A 21,984-nucleotide genomic window follows, 5' to 3' on the forward strand; every position below is an offset into this window, starting at 1 on the left:
GACTCAAGATATCACCAAAGTGATCTCTCTTGTGTAGATTGTTCATGAGAAATGTTAAATGTTGACGTGTGTGATTATTTAAATATGATGATTGACCCAAAGGAAAGTTATCATTTAATTAAGTTACATACACACCTGTGATGTTAAACATGTGATAATTACGAGGTTTTACAAGTGAGATAAGTCACATCAAAAGACACTACAAAAAAAGCATGATTTAGCGATCGATATATTTGATCGTTAAAACTCTTAGCCACCAAAATAGCGACCGAATCATGTATATTGCAAAAACCCAAGTCACTAAACCTTCAGCGACCAAATTTTCTATTCGGTTGTTATTTCGCCACCGAACTGCTGAGTCGCAAGCACATAAAATTCGGTCGCTAGATATTTGGTTGGTATTTTGCTTGGGACCAAATCAGCAAAGTTGGAGTAGCTAATTCGGTCGCTAACAAGTAATTAAATTTTAAATATAAAATAAATTAAAATAAGATGCGATTACTAATTCAGTCACTAACAAGTAATTAAATTTTAATACAAAATAAATTAAAATAAGATGGGTTACTAACTCGGTCGCTAATTCGATTACTAAATAATAAAGTTTTAAAAAATAATAATTTCGGTTGCTAATTTGATCGCTAATTTTACATTTTAGAATTTATTTTGAAAGTTTTGTCTAGTTGAATAATTAATTTTTAAATTTAAAATAAATTAAAAAACAACTCGTTTGTTCAAAGAAAATATGTCATTATTTTTATTTTTTCATTTATTAGATTTTAATATGTTTAATAATTACCCGCTGTAAATATAATTTTTAATTAAACTATTTAATGAAACTTGTATAAAAAAGTGAACATTCATAATCTATAAATACATCTAATAACAAAGTTCTAATTAAATATTGATAAAGTACAAATTCAAAGTTTAATAAAATGCAATGTGAAAGTTTAATATAGTTTAAATTCATAACTAACATGACAATCAAACTAAAACAATAGCCAAGAGTCAATGATCAACTTGAGCATCGTCAACATGATGCTCAATTTCATCCACATCTCCTGACTATGCGATCATGATTCTCTATCAGCCACAACTTCATGTCCTGTATGAATTCCTTTTCCCAAAAACTGATCAATTTTATAATCTACCCTGTATATGTGACAAGGTATATATAATGAAACCATGAATTTGCTAGAACAAGATAAGAACTTATTGAGCAGTGGATGCAGTTACGTAGTTAATTTACAAGCAATAACATCAGACAAGTTCAATTGGAATATCAAGTGAAAGGATAAATAATTGTTAAAATAAAAATAATTGAAAAAATAAGCAAAAGAGCATATAAAATAAAGGGAAGAAAAATAGTAGAGAGCAAATAAACAAGATACCCACTAGCCATAATTATGGGAATCACTTGATTCACGTTAACCCCTCATAACTTCATGGCTGTAAATTTTAATTCTTGTTCCACATTTTGCCCAACATAATCATTCAAAAAGTGTTATTAAATAATAATTAATTTAATTACTATTGATACTATAATTTATTTACCTATTGTTAAAGTAGAGTTGATTACGTACCTGTGTAGTTTGGAGGTTGATACCCTGATGTTAGAGTAACAATCATCTTTCCTAAGCTAGTTGCTATTAAGTGATGCTATTCTTCTTAGGCCTTTGGCCCCCTCTATTAAATATATAAAAAAAAAACCATCTTAATTAATGTTTCCAATTTTTAGTGAGATATTAAAAAGTTGATTCTAACTTTACCTCTAATAAATACTCTTGTCTTTGAAAGACTTAATAATATATTTATTAAAATTAAAAAAGAGATTAAAATATTTTAATAAAATTATTCTCTAATAATAGATACTATTGTCTTTTAAAAAAAATACTATTATCTTCAAATATTTGTTTTCTTAATTTATGTATAAAAAAATTTTAAACAAAAAAAGTGTAGATAATGGTACGGGGGTATCATAACCATATACAAAAAGAAACAAAATGCCTAACTTGGTTAGTTCCTGCTTATATCTAAAAACAGAAATAAATAGATACAAACCTAAAGCCCAACATATGAAAAGCCTACCAACACAAACCAATGTTATATCATACCCGATTAAAGTGCATGGCTTCATAAAAAACAGCATCAGCCCGCCAAGTATCTCTGCATTAATTTAACAGAAGTCAAAACTGTATTTTGCATAAAGATACTTATCACAAAATAAATATGGAGTCATATACAAGGAAATTCATTGCATCAGTGCAAGTCCATACATAAGCTTTCAAACTAAATCAACACATCTCAAAACAAAATAATTCTATTCAGTTTTTCTTTCTATTAAGATCTGTACCATTTTGGAAAGCATTTTGTAAAATTTTAATAGGCTCGTGTTTTTCCTACCCTTTAGCCATTCAGTTTTAGATCTCTTAAGTTTTATTTCCATTAAGATCTGTACCCCTTTTAATTATTAGGATGGTAACTAAAATAATAAGACTAGTCAGATCTCAGTTAAGAATTCGGAAAAAAGTAATGGGACACAGGAAAACAATAACCATACATAATTCTAGTTTAAATTTGTCTGGCAACATTGAAGCATTTTATAAATATAGAAAGATGCAAAATAAATAAAAAGACAACTAAGCACAGGAATGGTGACGTAGTCATTATTTCCGATTAATGCTCCACTAACATGCTCCATTGAGATGCCAACAATCTCCAAAACCTTTTGTTGTATATCACATTTATAAATTCTTAGACTTCCCCCATCAATCTGACAAAAAATAGGGACAAATTAATATTGTTATTGATACAGATATCAGTGATCAAATCACCTGCCTCACAGCTTACAAAGGGAAAGTAATCAGAAATGATTCTTACCTCCACTCCATTGTAAACCATGTCATAAGCCAACGCACGAGCAGATGCAAGGTCATTCATGTCTTCAGGATTTGGTGCAATGAAAGGATGATGAAGAGCCTGAATTAGACCATAATTCAGAATAATAGCAAGAACAGTAACAGAGATAACCAGGAAATGATTTATTATACCCAAACATATTACTAGGACATCTTTTTCCCTCAAGATCAAAAAATCAAGCCCTAACCACAGGCCATCCATTTCAATTTAGGGGAGATTTAGAGAAAGATAGAATAGAATATTTTAGAGAGAATTAATTCAGTTCTACATATCATTCATACGTATAGACTAGTCGATAGACTTAGTGGAGATTATTTCCTAATTCCTAGGCTAATATTAATTTAGTACAACTTCCTAAACACCAATACCCAGGAGTACTAAATGAATTTTGTCATGTGATACATGAACGTACTATTTCCTAAGTGCATTAACTAATATTTTAAAACCTCCTAAACAAAGGAACTGAGTAAAATTCAGGGCTTGATGAAAGGAAAATTGCCAATTCACACAATGACATAAGTTTAAAGAAAAAAGAGAAAAAACAGCAAAAACTGTAACGACAAAGAACGGTCATACAATTTCAAAACAAGACATTTATTATATTGAGAAATACACTGTTGGGTTTAAAAGCAGAACAGACCTCTAGCCTTTGCTCTGGATCATTCCACTCAAACATCGGAAAATTAGTGATCCACAAAACTGAATGCCTGCCCTAAAACTCGAACAAAATAACCAAATAATTTTAGAAAAAGAGTTGAGAAAGAGAGCATGGTGATCCACTGCATAAAACCAATCACTAACTTACATGGTCAACCAAACCTAGGTCATGGGCTACATAAACTCTAAGACGGTCTAAAGTTTTATTTACAGATGTGTGATGACCCACTGCAAATAAAATCAGATCGCTTGGTCCTGTAGAGCATCGCCTTAACAAATTCCCTCTGGTTGTAGGATCCATACTTGATACTAAAACAGAGATTCCCTCAATATTCCCTAAAATCAAAGGTTTGCACAATAGACAATGGAATATAATAAATATCTCCCAATATCAAAAAATACATATTATTAATAGCAAATTCATCCTTTACCATCATCCAAGACCTTGAGAAAAGGCAAACCCTTTGCACCAGATTTGAATGCTTCATTGTAAATATCACCTTTCTTAAGAGCTGAATTTGAGTATTGTTGAATATCTTTTGGGGTTTCTAAATTAGATTTGTATGCATTATTACTAAATATGTTTTCCTTGTTTTAGAAGTCAACAGACATAGACTAGACTAGCTTGTCACATAGACTAGGCTAGGCTGTCTTTTCCCCCTTTCTCTCTCTTATGCTTTGTACTCTATAAATTATAAGCTGAAACATGAATATCAAGAGTCATGTGAGTGAAATTTCCTCACACTTAAATTCAAGTTGGCATTAGAGTGGGTTCCGACCATCACCGTCGCCGCCACCGTCCGCTGCCTCCGGCCACCGTCCGCCGCCGCCAGCCACCACCTCCGGCCACCGTCTGCCACCGTCTATCGCCGCCGGCCGCCAAAATCTCGCCGGAATTTTTTTTGGGGTCAAAATGGCTACTTCTGGTCCTGTTTTTTCATTTTCTGGAACCCCAACCATTGCAACTGCCAAGCTCAACTGGAAAAATTATTTGTCGTGGTCTGCTTCAGTTGAGTTATGGTTTCTTGGTCAAGGGTACCATGACCACCTAGAGAAAAACGTCAATGCTGTTCCAAACGACAAGAAACCTGAATGGGAGAAGGTAGATTTATCAACTATGTGATGTTCTGTGGCAATCGGTTGAGTCAGATGTTTTGAAAATTCTCAGATCTTTTAAAACATGTCATCTTTTTTGGAAGAAGGCCCAAGAGATCTTCGCCAACGATATTCAAAGCCTATTTGATGCGACTGTGAAAGTTACAGCTCTCAAGCAATCTAACCATGACATGATTGCACATATGGGTAAAGCTCGGGCAGCAGTAGAAGAGCTGAGAAGGTTTCTTGTGGCTGATTCATTGGAAGAGGTGAATAGGAAACTGGACAAGTTCTACATGGTCCTTATCTTGAGGAGTTTACACTCAGATTTTGATCATGTACGTGATCAGGTCCTAGCTGGAGATCAAGTCCCATCGATGGATTCTCTCATTACTAGGCTTCTCCGTGTACCTCATGCGTTGAAGGATGAAAATCTCACTGATGCTATGGAAACATCAGCCATGGTGACACCTTGTGGGAGAGGGGGAGGCCGTAACAGTAGAGGAGGCCACAATGGAAGAAGTGGACGTCCGCAATGCACATATTGTAAGAGGATGGGCCACACTCAAGAAAATTGTTACTCTTTGCATGACTTCCCTGACAAAGTGGCACAGGTATCCAAGTCAGAAAAATTTGAGTCTAAGTTTTCTGATGAGGAATACCAAGAGTATTTGAAGCTCAAGTCCGAGAAATCCAGCAATCAAGCATCATCTTCATCAATACCATGTTTCTCAACAGCATGTGTTTCTCAATCAATCGGAAGTCCTAGCCCTTGGATACTTGACTCAGGTGCCTCTGATCATATCTCTGGTAACAAGTCCTCATTTTCATCTATTTTCTTTTCAAAGATTCCCCACCTTGTTACTGTAGCCAATGGGTCCAAAGTTACGTCTCAAGAAAGTGGTCAAGTTTCATTATCTCCTTCATTGAAATTAAATTCTGTATTATTTGTTTCTCAGTGTCCATATAATCTAATCTCATTAAGTCAGTTGACTCGCTCATTAAATTGTTCAGTAACTTTTACCGTTAATTCATTCGTTATTCAGGAACATGGGACAGGTCGACTAATTGGAGAAGGACATGAATCACGAGGACTGTATTATTTAGAATCCAACTCTCTAATATCCTGTTTTGCATCCTCAAAACCCAAACTTTAGCATGATCGCCTGGGTCACCCAAGTTTATCCAAGCTGAAAATAATGGTTCCTAGTCTTAAAAACCTTCAAGTCTTAGACTGTGAGTCTTGTCAACTAGAAAAACATGTTAGGTCATCATTTTCTCAAACTGTACAAAGATGTGATTCGGCTTTTTCTACCATTCATTCTGATATTTGGGGACCAAGTCGTGTTACATCTTTTGGTTTTCGATATTTTGTAACCTTCATTGATGAATTCTCTAGATGTACTTGAGTTTATTTAATGAAAGATAGATCTGAACTTTTGCCCATATTTAAGTTGTTTTGCAATGAGATTGAAAATCAATTTGAAAAAACAATCAAGATTTTCAGAAGTGATAATGCAAAAAAATATTTCTCTCATGATCTTTCCTTTTTTTTATCCTCAAAAGGTATCCTACACTAGTCCACATGTCCTCATACACCTCAACAAAATGGCATAGCTGAAAGGAAAAATCGTCACCTTCTTGAAACTGCTCATTCCCTAATGTTAAATTCTAATGTTCCCACACATCATTGGGGAGACGCAGTGCTTACTGCGTGCTTCTTAATTAATAGGATGCCTTTTTCTTCTCTTGAAAACCAAATTCCTCACTCAATTATCTTTCCTCATGACCCATTGTTTCATGTCTCTCCTAGAGTGTTTGGTTGTACTTGTTTTGTTCATGATCTTTCCCTTGATTTAGACAAACTTTCAGCTAAGTCAGTAAAATGTGTCTTTTTGGGTTATTCTCGTCTTCAAAAGGGTTACAAATGCTACTCTCCAATCACAAGACGATATTATATGTCTGCAGATGTAACCTTCTTTGAAGACACACCTTTCTTCTCATCCTCTGTAGATCATTCTTCTTCTCTCCAGGAAGTACTGCCAATTCCTTGTCCTCTAGGTAACTCCGACCAAAATGTCAATGAAGTCTCATCTTCTCTACCAAATTCAATTGAAGTTGTCTCTCTACCTCTACTTACATATCATCACAGGACACGGCCAGCTAATTCTACAGTACCTGAAGCCTCCCCTCGTGATTCTCATCCTTCTCCAACTAGTCCTCCAACCATGGATCCTGCTTCCTCACCTGTCTCTCATCACTCTTAGTCAGACTGGCCCATTGCCATCCGAAAAGGTACTCGATCCACTCGCAACCCTCATCCTATTTATAATTTTTTGAGTTACCATCGCTTGTCTCCTTCATATTCTTCCTTTGTTTTCTCTTTATCCTCACACCATTTTTCCTGCAACTTTACTACTTCTGGTAAAAAAATAATCAGAAAATCAATTATACAATTTAAAAATCGATGATCATATACTGACCATAATTACCAAAAAAAAACTCAAAAAAAACGATAAACTGTTAATGTAATCAGATTTTTTGAATGTAAAGGACTTCCAATTGAATTGGGTACACCAAGAAAAAAGGCTATTATGATGAAATCATCCTCAATCACTCACCAATTAGCAATATGATCCAATTATTATAGCCATCTTTACGTAAATCCACTTACATAAAAGATCTATATCAAAAAAAAATTTGCTTACTATCACAGAATTTAACTTGGAGAAATAAAAAAAGCTCTTCCTAAGAGGATGTATAATGATAAAGTAGTTGGTTTTGATAATATTCCAGTTGAAATTAGGAAATATATAAAAGAAAAAGGTACCATTTGGCTCATAAAGCTATTTAATGAGATTTTAAGATCTAAGAACAAGGTGTTTGCCTCTAAATTTTGTCTTTAGTTGTCCTGCATTCTCAGTTGATATTTATACAGGCTTCTAAATCTTCAATGATGGCATTTGGCAATTCAAATCATTAAAGGAAATTCCCTTCAATTTATACCTTATTCCTTTGTTCCGAATTTCCACCTCAAGTCATGATAAGCTTTTATTACTTCCAAGTTTCAAAATAATGAATAATATGCATTTTATAAGCTGTTAGAGAGGTCTGATTACAGATAGTGTAGTCTAACCTTTCTAATCAATTCTTCATTAAGTGTTAACATATCCTCGTAAGGAGTAAAGGTCATTTCCATGTCTAGTTGGGTGAACTCAAGTTGTCTATCAGCTCTTAAATTTTCATCACGGAAACATCTGGCAAAAAGTAAATTGCATTTTATCCAAAAAGAAAAACGGTTGGAAGAAACCAAAAGATAAATAACGAAGTCATGCCTTCTTCCCCTCAGTTTCCCCTTTGATTGTTGGTGACAGCATGGCATCATGCATTACAATTACAGAAAAGCATCTTTCTCAAGTAGCTTTAGGACAGTTTATGTTCTGGGTTCCTTCAAAGTTGACAATGAACAGTTTATGTTCTGGGTTCCTTCAAAGTTGACAAAAAAAAAAACACATAACCCATGTATAGCGGCATACAAAAAAACACTTGCCCATGAAAGTAGAAATAATAAATGTCTAATTTCAATAAATTTAAAAAAAATTTAAGCCACCTTCTAAGATGGATTTTTTAAAATTAATAAAAGAAATTAAAAAGTAGAAATAATTCAGAAGATAAGTGATCCTCCTTACAGAAGATGTGGAAATAAAATAACAACAATAAAGAAATAATATTAAGGGCTAAAAGCTACCTAATCCCTTTACACGTTTATTAAGGAAACTCCCATGGTTTGTCCCAACTTCCGCAAAACCTCCTCATCATTCCAGTACCTGAAAGAAAAAGAATCACTTAAGAAGCTACTTGACATCAATATTATGGGGGAAACATGGAAATGTCAACACAGCAAAAAAAAAAATTAAAAAGAAAAATTGCTTCTAAACCTCATCATAGCAGCAGGACCACCAGTCTCTATCTCCTCCAAAATATGTTTCAGAGATGGATCCTCCTTGATGAGTTAGTTACAGGAAAAAACGAGGGTAGCGGTGGCTCCGAGGAAGCCAAAGAAAGGTGCGGTTTCGTCGCCGCTGAAGGCAGCTATTTTGTGTTTGTTTGGCGAGAAACGGAGATCTATTGCGGTTTCGTCGCCGCTGAATTGATGCAAAAGAAAAGAACTATATACATTTTTTACCTAGGGCAATCGGGAGGGAAGGAAAGGTGGTGCCGCCCCCTCACCCCTTCTCTTATTTTACCTACTAACACAAATTTAAAGCCTATAAATTAAGCTGAAAAACCATATCATCACAATATATAAAATAAAATAAAATATCCATTGGGACCCCTCTCTTTGATATTTCAATGAATAATCAACATGTCATACTTTTTCTAAATTATATATATATATATATATATATTAAATAAGAGAATCTTTTTATGTGAAAGTGTTTTTTTAACATAATAAGCCCGTGAAGTGAGTTTTTGAAAATCAGTTGACTGAGTGATTATAAGATTCTAATTTATTTTATCTTAATCTTATTTATAAAATTAATTAACACCGTGTTAAACTTTGTAAAGTGACATATTGAATTCAAAGTTTTCATAAAATAAATTTAGTTAAGTATAAAAAATTCACAAATTAATTAATACTTTGCTTCGTCGTTGTATTTTAACATACAATATGTTATTCAAATATAACTAAATAGGTATTATTTTATTATATATTTATTACAAATGTCTAATTACGTAAAATTGTATATTGAATTGATAAAAAAATTGAAAAAAAAATTTATTAGAGGATGTTATTTTATAAAATTTGACATCTGATATCAATAAATTTATCTTCATTTTTTTATGAATAAGAATGTAATTTTTTATCAATAAATTATTTTTAGCTTAAATGATAAGAATTGATATTTTTATTATTTATGACTTGCAGATACGAAAATGATAGGTTAAAAGAAAAAAAGATCAAGAAAATAACAAAAAGAAATATTTTTATCATGTTATCACTTATATTTTTTATCTTAATCTTTTATTTCTGTTATTTTATCCTTTTTTTATTTTATCATCTTTTAATTTAAATCTTTTATTTTTATCTTTAAATTTTTATCTTATCTAATATATTTCATGTTGTTTTAAAAGAAAAGTTTAAAGTGAAAAAAAGAGGAGATTAAACCTAATATAATTGGACCAGGGTCACAAATCAAACCTAATGCGGGTGCGGACAACCCGTAGATCCTGCGGGCCAAACCCGGTATAGTTCGCGGGTTAAACAGGACGGACTCAAAAATATGACACAATGACCGTTTAAAAAAATTGGTCCGTAACTTGCGCAGGTCCCGCAAGCCAGTCCATGGAGAAGAGTCCGTTTACCCACCCCTAGCCTAGACCCTACTCATAATCAGGCCTTTGGCGGTTTTTTTTTTATTGTTATTTCTATTTGAATTTGAGAGAAGTACAGATAAAAAAAATTCTAATACTAAATACAAATAAATTAAAATAGAGAAAAATAAAATAAAATATAATACATATAGATAAAAGATAGATAACTTTTTGGAATGTATTTTATTTTTTAATAATATTACAAATATTTTTTTATAGATAAATTTCATTATAACTAAGTTTAGTTTGTACATTAGTATAATTAGTTTATTATTTTACTCTTAAATTAATTTATTAAAAGATTATTTTTAATTCATTTGCTTATATTCTTTCATCAAGACAATCTGAAACTCCTCACTTCGTGTGCACGGAATTGCTATCCAAAACTTATATAAGATTTATATATATAGCCTTATATATTTTTATCACATTATTTAAATTTTATTTTACATAATACTAATTTAATGATAGTATTTTTTTTACATATATTAAGATATTTTTATTATTTATTAGAATAGTATTTTTTATTTATATTTAACTTTATTTAATCAAGTGGTTAATTTTTTTAAAGAATTTAATTATATAGTAAATAAATATACTTAAATAAAATGAGAATATTTTTTATTTTTAAAATATTTATTTATATAATTTATTGAAACTATTTCTGTCTATATTACAATAAATAACATGAATTTCTTAATATAGATAAAAAAAGTATTATCATTAAATCACAAACATTATTTTAAAAGATAAATATAATATATAAAATTAAAAAAATTATATAAATATACATATTCTAATTTATGTGAATAGTATTTTTTTTACATATATTAACATTAAGATATTTTTATTATTTATTAGAATAGTATTTTTTATTTATATTTAACTTTATTTAATCAAGTGGTTATTTTTTAAAAGAATTAAATTATATAGTAAATAAATGCACTTAAATAAAATGAAAATATTTCTATTTTTAAAATATTCATTTATTTGATTTATTGACAGTATTTTTTTATCTATATTACAATAAATAACATGAATTTCTTAATATAGATAAAAATAATGTTATCACTAAATCAGAAATATTATTTTAAAAGATAAATATAATATATAAAAAAACTTATATAAATATACACATTCTAATTTATGTGAATAGTATTTTTTTTTACATATATTAAGATTAAGATATTTTTACTATTTATTACAATAGTATTTTTTATTAATATTTAACTTTGTTTAATCAAGTGGTTAATTTTTTAAAAGAATTAAAATATATAGTAAATAAATGTAATTAAATAAAATGAGAAAATTTTCTATTTTTAAAATATTTATTTATGTAATTTATTAATAGTATTTGTATCTATATTACAATAAATAAAATGAATTTCTTAATATAGATAAAAATAATGTTATCAGTAAATCAGAAACATTATTTTAAAAGATAATTATAATATATAAAATAAAAAAAAGCTTATATAAATATATATATTCTAATTTATGTGAATAGTATTTTTTTTTACATATATTAAGATTAGGATATTTTTATTATTTATTACAATAGTATTTTTTATTAATATTTAACTTTGTTTAATCAAGTGGTTAATTTTTTAAAAGAATAAAATTATATAGTAAATAAATGTAGTTAAATAAAATGAGAAAATTTTCTATTTTTAAAATATTTATTTATGTAATTTATTGACAGTATTTGTATCTATATTACAATAAATAAAATGAATTTCTTAATATAGATAAAAAAAATGTTATCATTAAATCAGAAACATTATTTTAAAAGATAAATATAATATATAAAATAAACAAAACTCATAATAAATATACATATTCTAATTTATGTGAAAATAAAATTTTATCTTATATTTTATATTTTAAAAGATAATGTATAAGATTATAAAAATATAATAAATAAAAAATTGAATTTAAACTATTTTTGCATAAAATTTATATTAATATTATATTTTGCACCAAATATTCAAATGAGCACTTAGATGTCGTGACAAAGGAATGTATTTCTCATTTTAAACATCATGGTTCTTGTTAGTCAACTTTTTATTATAATCAATGTTTGAAATTTAATCATCAACGGTTAAAATTAGGAGTGGGTAAGCGGGCCGACTCACCCTACATAAGTCCACATTGGTAGCAGACGGACCAGTCTGCCCCGCACTCTTACACGAACTTAATACATTGGTCCGCACCCGCCTCGCGAGCCTAACTTTTAGAGAAACACTTTAATTTGAAAATAAATATAGTTTTTTTTTCTTAAAAAAAGTCAATTACACTCAATTATATATTTTAAAAATTCTTAATAAATCTCTAACAAATACTCAATTATAAAAATTTTAACACAATCAAATAAATTTTCAACATAAATGAAAAGAAATTTTCTATTAGGCTTTTAGGATTAATTTGGTTTGGGTTGACATTGGTTAGTAGTTGCGGGTTTGTGGGTCAAGCCATGAACCCCGTGGTCCAAACCCACATAGCTTGCGGATTATGCAAGACGGACCCAAAATCTTACATAGCCATGGATTTTATAAAAAAAAATGGTTTGTGACCTACGCGAACCATAGGCCCTGTTATCTGAATCCATGAACCCGAGTCTGTTTACTCACCCCTAGTTAAAATTAGTGACTCAAATAGTGAATTAAAAAAATAGGATGACCAATTTGGTGAAATAGGTAAAATAGGGGGACAGATTTTGCAATTAAGCCTTAAATTAAAGTAAATTTAGGATTTTAGTGAATGCATATGTTACGCATTGCATCTTATTGGACCTTGCTCAATGCACATGTTGTACTAAAGTCAAATTGGATATTCATCAATGCATAAATTTCACTTATGTCATACTAAAACTTAATGAATCATTGGTGTTACACTTATACCTTATATTTTGAATTACTTAATTTTATAAATTTTGATTATCATATATTTTCAAAATATAAAGGGTATTTATTATCATTTTTAAATATTTATTTTGTAAAAAACACAAATTAAAAGACTAATGATAAGCATGGCTTATTTATCACAATCAAATAATGTAAATATTATTTTCTTAATTGAAAAATATTACTAATATACTAATTTCAATATTTTTCTAGTATAAACTATATTTAAGTATATTATATATTTATTACGATTTATAATAAATAAAAATTTTATTACTTCAATTATATAGAAAAGGATATTTTAGTCGCTAATCTCAAAACAGAAATATGCATCGCGACCGAATTATTTTTGGTCGCTGTAATCTTCATATAGCGATCGAAACCACTTTGGTGGCTAACATACTTTTATGTTTATACATATACAGCAACCGAAACAGCCACTGAAGTTTTCAGTGACCTTTCATTTCGGTCGCTAATGCAGTCGCTGACACAAGTTAGACATCGCGATCGATTTCGGTCGCAAATTCAGTCGCGAGTTGCAACGTTAACTGTGTGGTTGCTACTTCGGTCACTAACAGGGACTAAAATTATTCGGTCGCTAATTTCGGTTGCTAAATTGCATTTTTCTAGTATTGAGATGGGTTTGTTATTTGACATGCTTTTATTATCAATGTTTGAACTTACAACAAGGATTTCATTAGCAATTAATATCATTGTCCAAAGACTTGATATTAATGGTGCATTGGGAATCTTGTGATGAGATATATCATTAAGCGTGGCATTCCTGAGGTCTTTAGGGGCGTTGTTTCAGATGATATAACCAGTGCCAAAGAATTCATTGCTGAAATTGAAAAGCGCTTTGCAAAAAGCGATAAGGCGGAAACAAGTACTCTCCTTCAGAACTTGATTTCCATGAAGTATCAAGGCAAAAGAAATGTCAGGGAATACATTATGGAAATGTCAAATATTGCTTCAAAATTAAGGGCACTAAAGCTTGAGCTATCAGAAGACTTGCTTATTCATTTAGTACTGATTTCTCTTCCTTCACAGTTTAGTCAGTTTAAGATCTCTTATAACTGTTAGAAGAAGAAATGGTCTCTTGATGAGCTCATTTCATACTATGTGCAAGAAGAGGAAAGGTTGAAGCAAGAAAGGACTGAAAGTGCTCATGTTGTGAGTACCTCTAAGGATAAGTGCAAAAGAAAAAGAATTGAGGAGCCCAAAGAATGAAGCTGCTAAGGGTCCAGGACAAAAGAAACAAAATCAGGGTGACAATTGTTTCTTTTACAATAAGCCTGGACATGTAAAGAAGAAATGTACCAAATATCATGCTTGGCATGAAAAGAAGGGTATGTTTCTTACTTTGGTATGTTCTGAGGTCAATTTAGCTTCAGTACCTAGAAACACTTGGTGGTTAGCTTCTGGAGTGATGCAATCCTACCCCGCAAGAGCATTGGATAGAAGACTCCAAGAAGATTGGGCCAAAGATGCAAGAGAAGGCCTTAGGGTTCTCATTAGCCTTAGAGTAGATTTTGGGCTCATGGGCTAAGTATGAGCCCACTTATCTTTGTACATATTAGATTAAGGTTTCATTAATTTTGGTCCTTGTATTTAGGGCTCCATAATGTAGGTAGGGTACCCTAGAAATATAGGATTTTTCAGCCTTTGTATTTTAGGGCACCTAGACTAGTTTTTGTATTAGGGGTAGTTTTGTAAAACTCACTAATCATAATTAGTGAAATTTTGGCTACAAAGTTTGGCTCCACAAATTCAATTTCAAATTCAAGTGAAATTTGAATTGAAATTCAAATTTCCCTCCAATTTTGTGTGACACTTAGGCTATAAATAGAGGTCATTGTGTGCATTTTTTTAACTTTGATCATTTGAAAATTAAACTTCAGATTTCAGATCTCTCTTAGAGCATAAAATTCCGTGCTCTTCTCTTCCTTCTCCCTTCATTCATCTCCTTCTTCCTCCAAGCTCTTATCCATGGTCTCCTATGGTGGTGAGCTTCTTCTAGACTCATCTTCTGCTTGAAGCGGAGTCTTCTCTCTCTCTTCCTTCTCCATTATACTGCCATTCATCTTCCAAGAAGCAAAGGAATCCATTGATGAAGAAGATCCTATGCCTACAAGCTCCAATGGAGCTTACACCATGTGGTATCAAGAGCATCTTCATCTAGGAGATGTTCTTTTGCTTCCTCTATCTTTTTGTTCGGTGAATTCTCTTTAATTCCCTGTTCTTCATCTTATTCTCCATGTATATCCTCCATTGTCTTGTGGTTTGGTGCTGTTTAGAGTAGATTCAAAAAAAAAAATAAACCGATTAAATCTTAGATCTACACATGTTCTTGTATTTCTATGGTTCAAATTTTGTAGATCTACTCTTGAATCATGTTTTTGTGTTGATTTTAGGTTCTATCATTTTTCATTCATAATATTCTGGTGCTGAACCTTAGATCTAAATTTTCTTCCAAAATATTGATTAGAAAAAAAAACAAAAAAAAATCTAAGTGTAAATCACTTAATCCATGTTGTCTTAGAGTCATGTTTAGTCATTGTAATTGTCATATTATGTTCTAAGTTTGTGTTGAATTTTTATTTTGTTGATTGAATTCTAGATACATTTGTTCATGTATTCTTGTCATTCTTAGCCTATCTTTTGTATTTAAAGTCTAATTCATGCATGTTATTTAGTTCATAACATGTTCTAAATCAATTCCTAGAAGTAGTCTTATTGTTGAACTCTTTTTTTTTTTTGTTTTCTAAGTTTCCTACATGATGCCTATGATGAAGTTGAGTTGTGGTGCTGAGTTGTGGCTGGATTTGTGAATCAAATAAGTCTTAAGCTCTCTTGAATTGTGTTATTCAAGATAATTGAGCATAAGCAAACACAAATTGTAACTATCCAAGCCTTAAGCAACATAAACACTACTCTTGATTTCTAAGTTGAAATCGTTGGTGCTGGCAGCTTGAACATATGAACTTGTATAAATTACTGGGAATTGGTCACTACGTTTTTGGAGCTGAAATTTTTACCAAATTTTCTAGACATATGGAAAAAAATTATGAAAAAAGAACCAAGCGATTTGGATTAAAGGAAAAAATAAGAAAAATCACACAAGTTGGCAGAAAAATCAGTGTCCAGGAAAAAAAAAGTGAAAGGGAAGTGTGCTTGTTGTTTTGACTCAAAATTTGTTCTATAATTGATTCCTATTTTATACCAATCCTAGTTCTGAAATTCAATTGAAAATTATTGTGAAAACAAGTGTCAAAACTAGAGGTTTCTTGAGTCTTTTTTTCTTTTTAGTTTTTCTACTTTACTCTAGAGTCATTCTAGGTTTCTCTTTGAGTCCTAGCTTGCTTTTGTGTGCTTTTCATTGCTTTAGTTGTTGAATAATTCTTGAAAATTTAACTTGTTAAAACTCTATTGGTTTATCTGTCATTTCATTTTTTTTGGTCTTTGGTTATTGCTTGTCTCTTTGTTTCCTTGCTTGTGAGTTGCCATATATGGAATTGGAAAGGAGGATTGGTGTCATACCTTGAAGAATTTGAGTCAAGAAGCAAGGGGCCAACCACCTTAAGAGCTATTAGACTAAGAAACACTCCAAATTGAGTGAAACACCAAAGAGAGAATAGCCACCACAATTAAGGACTTTTTTTTTTTTTGTAATTGGCAATTTGCTTTGCTTTCAAATTTTGTAACAAAAAGGCCTTTCATTGGAAGTAAGTTGGGAGAATCCAATAGGTCACCCTACTTCCATTTGTGTGTAATAATTTTAGGCAATTTTCTCTTAGGATAGTGAGTGTTTTGTTGGGAACCTTAAATGAGGTCATCCAAACACTCTTAGGATCCGCCTAGTTGCATTTCTTGTACTTTAATTTCTTGCTTACTTTCATAGCTTATTTCCTTTACCCTCCATTGTCAAACCACCTAGATAGCTTGCCTTTTACCAATTAGTTTTTACCTTATCTTTCACACCTCTATTAGTGTTTATTTTGGCTAGTTTCAACCATAGTTTCTTTTACCTTTTGTTTTCAAATCCCCAACAAGAAAGAACCATAACTTAGGAACCAACATGAGTCTTCATTCTTCATTTAGTGTTAATGGTGAGGGTTTTACTCCTAAGGAACCCTTGTATAAGATATTAGATGAATTGAGATCCCTTAAGTTGTGGAAAGAAAAACAAGAGAGAAAAGAAAAAGGTAAAAAAAGAGTGGAAGAAATAAGTCAACATGAAAGAGAGAAAATAAGAGAGGAAGAAAGAAGAAAAATAATGAAAGAAATGAAAAGAGAAAAACATGCCTCCTATAGTAGTCATGACTCTTGCAAGAGTTTAAGTGAAGAACTTAGCGACTATTATAGAGGGCGCTATAGTTCACATACTAAATATCACTCCCAAAGAAGAGAAAAGGATAGAAGGCCTCAAGAGGTTAACATTAGCCTCCCATATTTCCATGGAAAAGATAATGTTGAGGCCTACTTAGATTGGGAAATAAGGGTAGAGCAACAACTTAAAAGGAAGTCTACTTCAAAATCTTATGGCTTTCACTCTTATCCAAAGAAAGACCAAGGTCAAGGAATCTTAGGGGTGACACCTTCTAAGCCCAAAGATGATAAGGGGAAGACAATAGAAAAGCAACCCCTTAAGGCTAGTATGCAAGAGAAGACTAGCTCCATAAAGTGCTTTAAATGTCTTGGAAGAGGGCACATTACTTCTCAATGCCCCACCAAGAAAACCATGATTATGAGGGGCCAAGACATTTATAGTAGCCAAGATGAGGCTACTACTTCACCTTCCTTTAGTGAAAGTGAAGAAGCAAAAGGGGAAGAATCTAGTAAAGAGATCTACCCCAAAGAAGAAGGACAACCTTTAATGGTTAAGGAGGAGTGTAAGGAGGTAAGTGTCTCCTCCAAGAGGTTAGCTAAGAAGGAAAGACATTTTGAAATAAAGACAAATATTAAAGAAATTTCCACATTTTCTCCTTTGTAAAAAGACACTTGTTAGCATTGCCACACCTCTTAGGCTTGAGTTTATTCCTCAAGTAAAGGAGTTGTTGGATGAGGGTTTGGTTCGCAAGAGCTTAAATTCTTGTGCTTTGTTGGTGCCCAAAATAGGTATTATTAGGCACCAAATCCCTAAAATAGGTGGTATGATGAATGCTTTGAGTGGTGCAACACTCTTTTGTAAAATCACTCGTGCACCCAAAATCTTCATGATTTGTATACATAAGGACTCATTAGGTAGGTTTGTTCTTATTTTTAGTTTCAATACAAACTTAGGTACTCAAATGGGACACCTTAGGTTTGTCATACTTTTTGGTAGGAATAATCAACATGAAAATACAGAAAAGGTATGTTCTATTGCATTACTTTTCTTAATTTTTTAAATGGTGATCAAGGGGTTCCCATGAACCCTAAGAGAATAAAGGTCATTCCTGAGTGGCCCACTCCCCCAAGTATAAGAAAAATTTGGGGCTTCCATGACTTAAAAAACTCTTACAAAAGGTTTGTCCCATATTTTTCTATACTCGTAGCACCACTCATTGAGTTGGTGAGGAACCATGTTCCTTCATGGGAAGATGCCAAGGAAATGGGTTTTCAGACCTTACCTTACTTCAATATACCAAACACCACTAATACATATGTTTTTGTTCTTTTTACAGGTGTTGAGGAAAAAAGCCCAGAGTTTCAAGAACCTCGGGATTTGAGGTCAAATCCTTTTCAAGGGGGAGGGAATGATGCAATCCTACCCCGCAAGGGCATTAGATAGAAGACTCCAAGAAGATTGGGCCAAAGATGCAAGAGAAGGCCCTAGGATTCTCATGAGCCTTAGGGTAGATTTCGGGCCCATGGACTAAGTATGAGCCCACTTATCTTTGTACATATTAGATTAAGGTTTCATTATTTTTGGTCCTTGTATTTAGGGCTCCATAATGTAGGTAGGGTACCCTAGAAATATAGGATTTTTCAGCCCTTGTATTTTAGGGCACCTAGACTAGTTTTTGTATTAGGGGTAGTTTTGTAATTTCACATGCACTAAGTGAATATTTGATGTGTGTGGTTGGAAATAAATTTAATTGAATTGGTAGAAGCCCAATCCAATTAAATTTTATAGGGGGAGGTGAGCATTTGCTTAACACACCTCATTGCCACATCATATAGTCACACTTTGTGCATGTCTTTCATGCTTTACATGTCTCATGACACCTAAGCACACTTAGTGGAGAATCTAGGAATTGATCTTGGATTAGTGGACTGAACCATAACTAAAACTCACTAATCATAATTAGTGAAATTTTGGCTCCAAAGTTTGGCTCCACAAATTCAATCTCAAATTCAAGTGAAATTTGAATTGAAATTCAAATTTTCCTCCAATTTTGTGAAACACTTAGGCTATAAATAGAGGTCATGTGTGTGCATTTTTTTAACTTTGATCATTTGAAAATTAAACTACCGGAAGCCAATTGATTTTGAAAGACGGATCTATGTTGGAGATGGTAAATCGGTAGAAGTGGAAGCTATAGGGCACTTTAGATTATTATTATGTACTGGTTTTTATTTGGATTAGAAAGACACTTTTGTTGTACCGTCATTTAGAAAGAATTTGGTTTCAGTTTCTTATTTGGACAAATTGGGTTATTTGTGTTCATTTGGAAACAATGTGTTCAGGTTGTCTTTTAATTCATATATTGTTGGAACTGGTTCACTCTTGGTTAATGATAATGTATATTTACTTGATACTATAGCTTCCTCTGGTGAATCCTTTAATGCAGAATTGCGTGGTACTAAGCGTAGAATTGATAATACAAACTCAGAAGCATTATGGCATAAGCGCTTAGGTCACATTTCTAAGAACAGAATTGAACGACTTGTGTCAAGTGGAATCTTGGATTCCATTGATTTCACAAGCTTTGATGTTTGTGCTGAATGCATTAAAGGTAAACAAACCAAAAGCAAGAAATTAGGTGCATATAGAGCTACAAACGTCTAGGAATTGATACATACAAACATTTGTGGGCCATTTCATACACCTTCATGGAATGGTCAACGATATTTTATATCATTCATAGACGATTACTCTAGATATCCATACTTGTTTCTTATATATGAAAAGTCACAATCTCTGGATGTGTTCAAGTGAACAACGTCCGGGGCCTTTTGCCAAGTACCTAGAGGAATGTGGAATCGTCCTACAGTACACCATGCCAGGGTCACCTAGCATGAATGGTGTGGCTGAAAGATGAAACAGAACTCTTAAGGATATGGTAAGAAGTATGATTTGTCATTTTAACTTACTAGAGTCACTCTGGGGAGAGGCACTAAAGACTGCAACTTACATTCTAAATAGAGTGCCAACCAAGGCAGCTGCCAAAACACCTTATGAGCTTTGGGTTGGGTGAAAGCCTAGTTTGAAACATTTTCATGTATGGGGATGCCCAGCTAAGGCAAGGCCTTATAAGCTAAACGAAAGGAAATTGGACTTCCAAATAGTGAGCAACTACTTTATTGGTTATTCTGAAAGATCCAGGGGCTATAAATTTTATGATCCCAAATTAAAGACACTGTTTGAGACGGGAACCACTACATTCTTTGAGGATATTGAGTTTAGGGGGAAGAATAAGGTTAGAGACTTTGTCTTAGAAGAAGAATCGGTAACAATTCCAGAACCGATTCATACAATTGCTTTTGATAAAGAAAATTTGGAACCTCTACAAGAAATTGTTATTGAATCTCCCACTCAAGATAATTTGGTCTTTCATGAAGAACAAACTCAGGATCCTCAAGAACCTATGCTTCATGAGTCAATACCTTTGCGGAGATCCACAAGAGAAAGGAGAAGTGCTATTCCAGATGATTATGTGGTATTTCTCCAAGAACATGAGGAAAATAATGGTATGATGGAAGATGACCCAGTCAACTTCCATCAAGCCATGCAAGATTCCAACTCAGAAAAGTGGATTGAAGCAGTTAATGAGGAGTATAAGTCCATGCAAGACAACAAAGTTTGGGAACTTGTCCCATTACCAGAAGGTGTGAAACCCATTGGTTGCAAATGGATATTTTAAGACCAAGTGAGATTCCAATGGTAATGTGGAGAGGTATAAGGCTTGTCTTATGGCGAAGGGCTATACCCAAAAGGAAGGGATTGACTTTAAAGAGACTTTCTCTCCAGTTTCATTGAAAGACTCTTTTAGGACAATCATGGCTCTTGTTGCACATTATGATTTGGAGCTTCATCAAATGGATGTTAAGATGGCATTTCTCAATGGCAACATTAATGATATAATTTATATGGTGCAACCAGAAAACTTTGTGTCAGGAGACCCAAAGAATACGGTTTGCAAACTGACAAAATCCATTTATGGGCTAAAACAGACATCTCGTCAATGGTACCACAAATTTCATCAAGTAATTCTCTCATTTGGTTTCGAGATGAATCTTGTTGATGATTGTGTGTATCACAAATTCAGTGGGAGCAAATACATTTTCCTAGTATTATATGTTGATGACATACTGCTTGCCATTAATGATATAGGCATGTTGCACGAAACCAAGAGATTTTTATCAAGAAACTTCGAAATGAAAGATCTTGGTGATGTCTCCTTTGTGTTAGGAATTCAGATACACCGAGATCGATCTCGGGATATTCTAGGATTATCACAAAGGAGCTATATCGAAAAGGTACTTAAAAGGTTTTGCATGCAGGAATGTAAATCCGGGGATACTCCAGTTGCTAAGGGAGACAAGTTTAGTCTCAAACAGTGCCCAAAAGGAAATTTGGAAATTCAGGAAATACAGAAGATTCCCTATGCATCAGCAGTAGGGAGTTTGATGTATGCCCAAGTATGTACACATCCTGAGATAGCATACATAGTTGGGGTATTAGGCATATATTTAAGCAATCCAGGAATGGATCATTGGAAAGCAGCCAAAAGGGTTATGAGGTATTTGAAGAGAACAATGTACTATATGCTCACATACAAGAGGTCAGATCAGTTGAAGATCACTGGGTATTCTGACTCAAATTTTTTAG

General features: G+C 32.4%; 1 protein-coding gene across 17 annotated transcripts; it reads right to left on the reverse strand.

Moving 5' to 3' along the window:
* Window positions 1-877: 877 nt before the first annotated feature.
* Window positions 878-8,989, reverse strand: LOC100795415 (aspartate--tRNA ligase, chloroplastic/mitochondrial). Of its 17 annotated transcripts, none has more exons than XR_005888994.1 (10): window positions 8,607-8,989; window positions 8,417-8,495; window positions 7,805-8,154; window positions 4,005-7,089; window positions 3,722-3,909; window positions 3,557-3,628; window positions 2,878-2,976; window positions 2,690-2,770; window positions 2,112-2,163; window positions 878-1,683 (listed from the first exon to the last, which is right to left on the reverse strand). XR_005888994.1 is itself a non-coding variant. In XM_006599110.4 (9 exons), the coding sequence occupies exons 3-7, from the start codon at window positions 3,872-3,874 to the stop codon at window positions 2,146-2,148; spliced, it is 468 nt and encodes a 155-aa protein (XP_006599173.2). In that variant the 5' UTR covers window positions 3,875-3,909; window positions 8,417-8,495; window positions 8,607-8,945; the 3' UTR covers window positions 878-1,149; window positions 1,581-1,683; window positions 2,112-2,145. The 17 variants fall into 17 exon arrangements, 7 of the variants coding, with proteins under 7 accessions (XP_006599173.2, XP_040866265.1, XP_040866264.1 ...); XR_005888996.1 differs by having other exon boundaries at window positions 7,805-8,116; window positions 8,607-8,949; XR_005888991.1 differs by having other exon boundaries at window positions 878-1,114; window positions 1,581-1,683; window positions 4,005-8,495; window positions 8,607-8,950.
* Window positions 8,990-21,984: the final 12,995 nt, after the last annotated feature.

Source organism: Glycine max, chromosome 16, assembly GCF_000004515.6.
Source record: "Glycine max cultivar Williams 82 chromosome 16, Glycine_max_v4.0, whole genome shotgun sequence".
Classification (NCBI taxonomy): domain Eukaryota; kingdom Viridiplantae; phylum Streptophyta; class Magnoliopsida; order Fabales; family Fabaceae; genus Glycine; species Glycine max.

Coding starts and splice junctions, on each gene's coding strand:
- LOC100795415 (XM_014769007.3), bottom strand. CDS start 8,053: ATGATGCCATGCTGTCACCAACAATCAAAGGGGAAACTGAGGGGAAGA. Junction 2,977..7,804: donor ATGAAGAATTGATTAGAAAG/GTTAGACTACAC, acceptor GGTCTAATTCAG/GCTCTTCATCATCCTTTCAT. Junction 2,771..2,877: donor TGGTTTACAATGGAGTGGAG/GTAAGAATCATT, acceptor ATTTTTTGTCAG/ATTGATGGGGGAAGTCTAAG.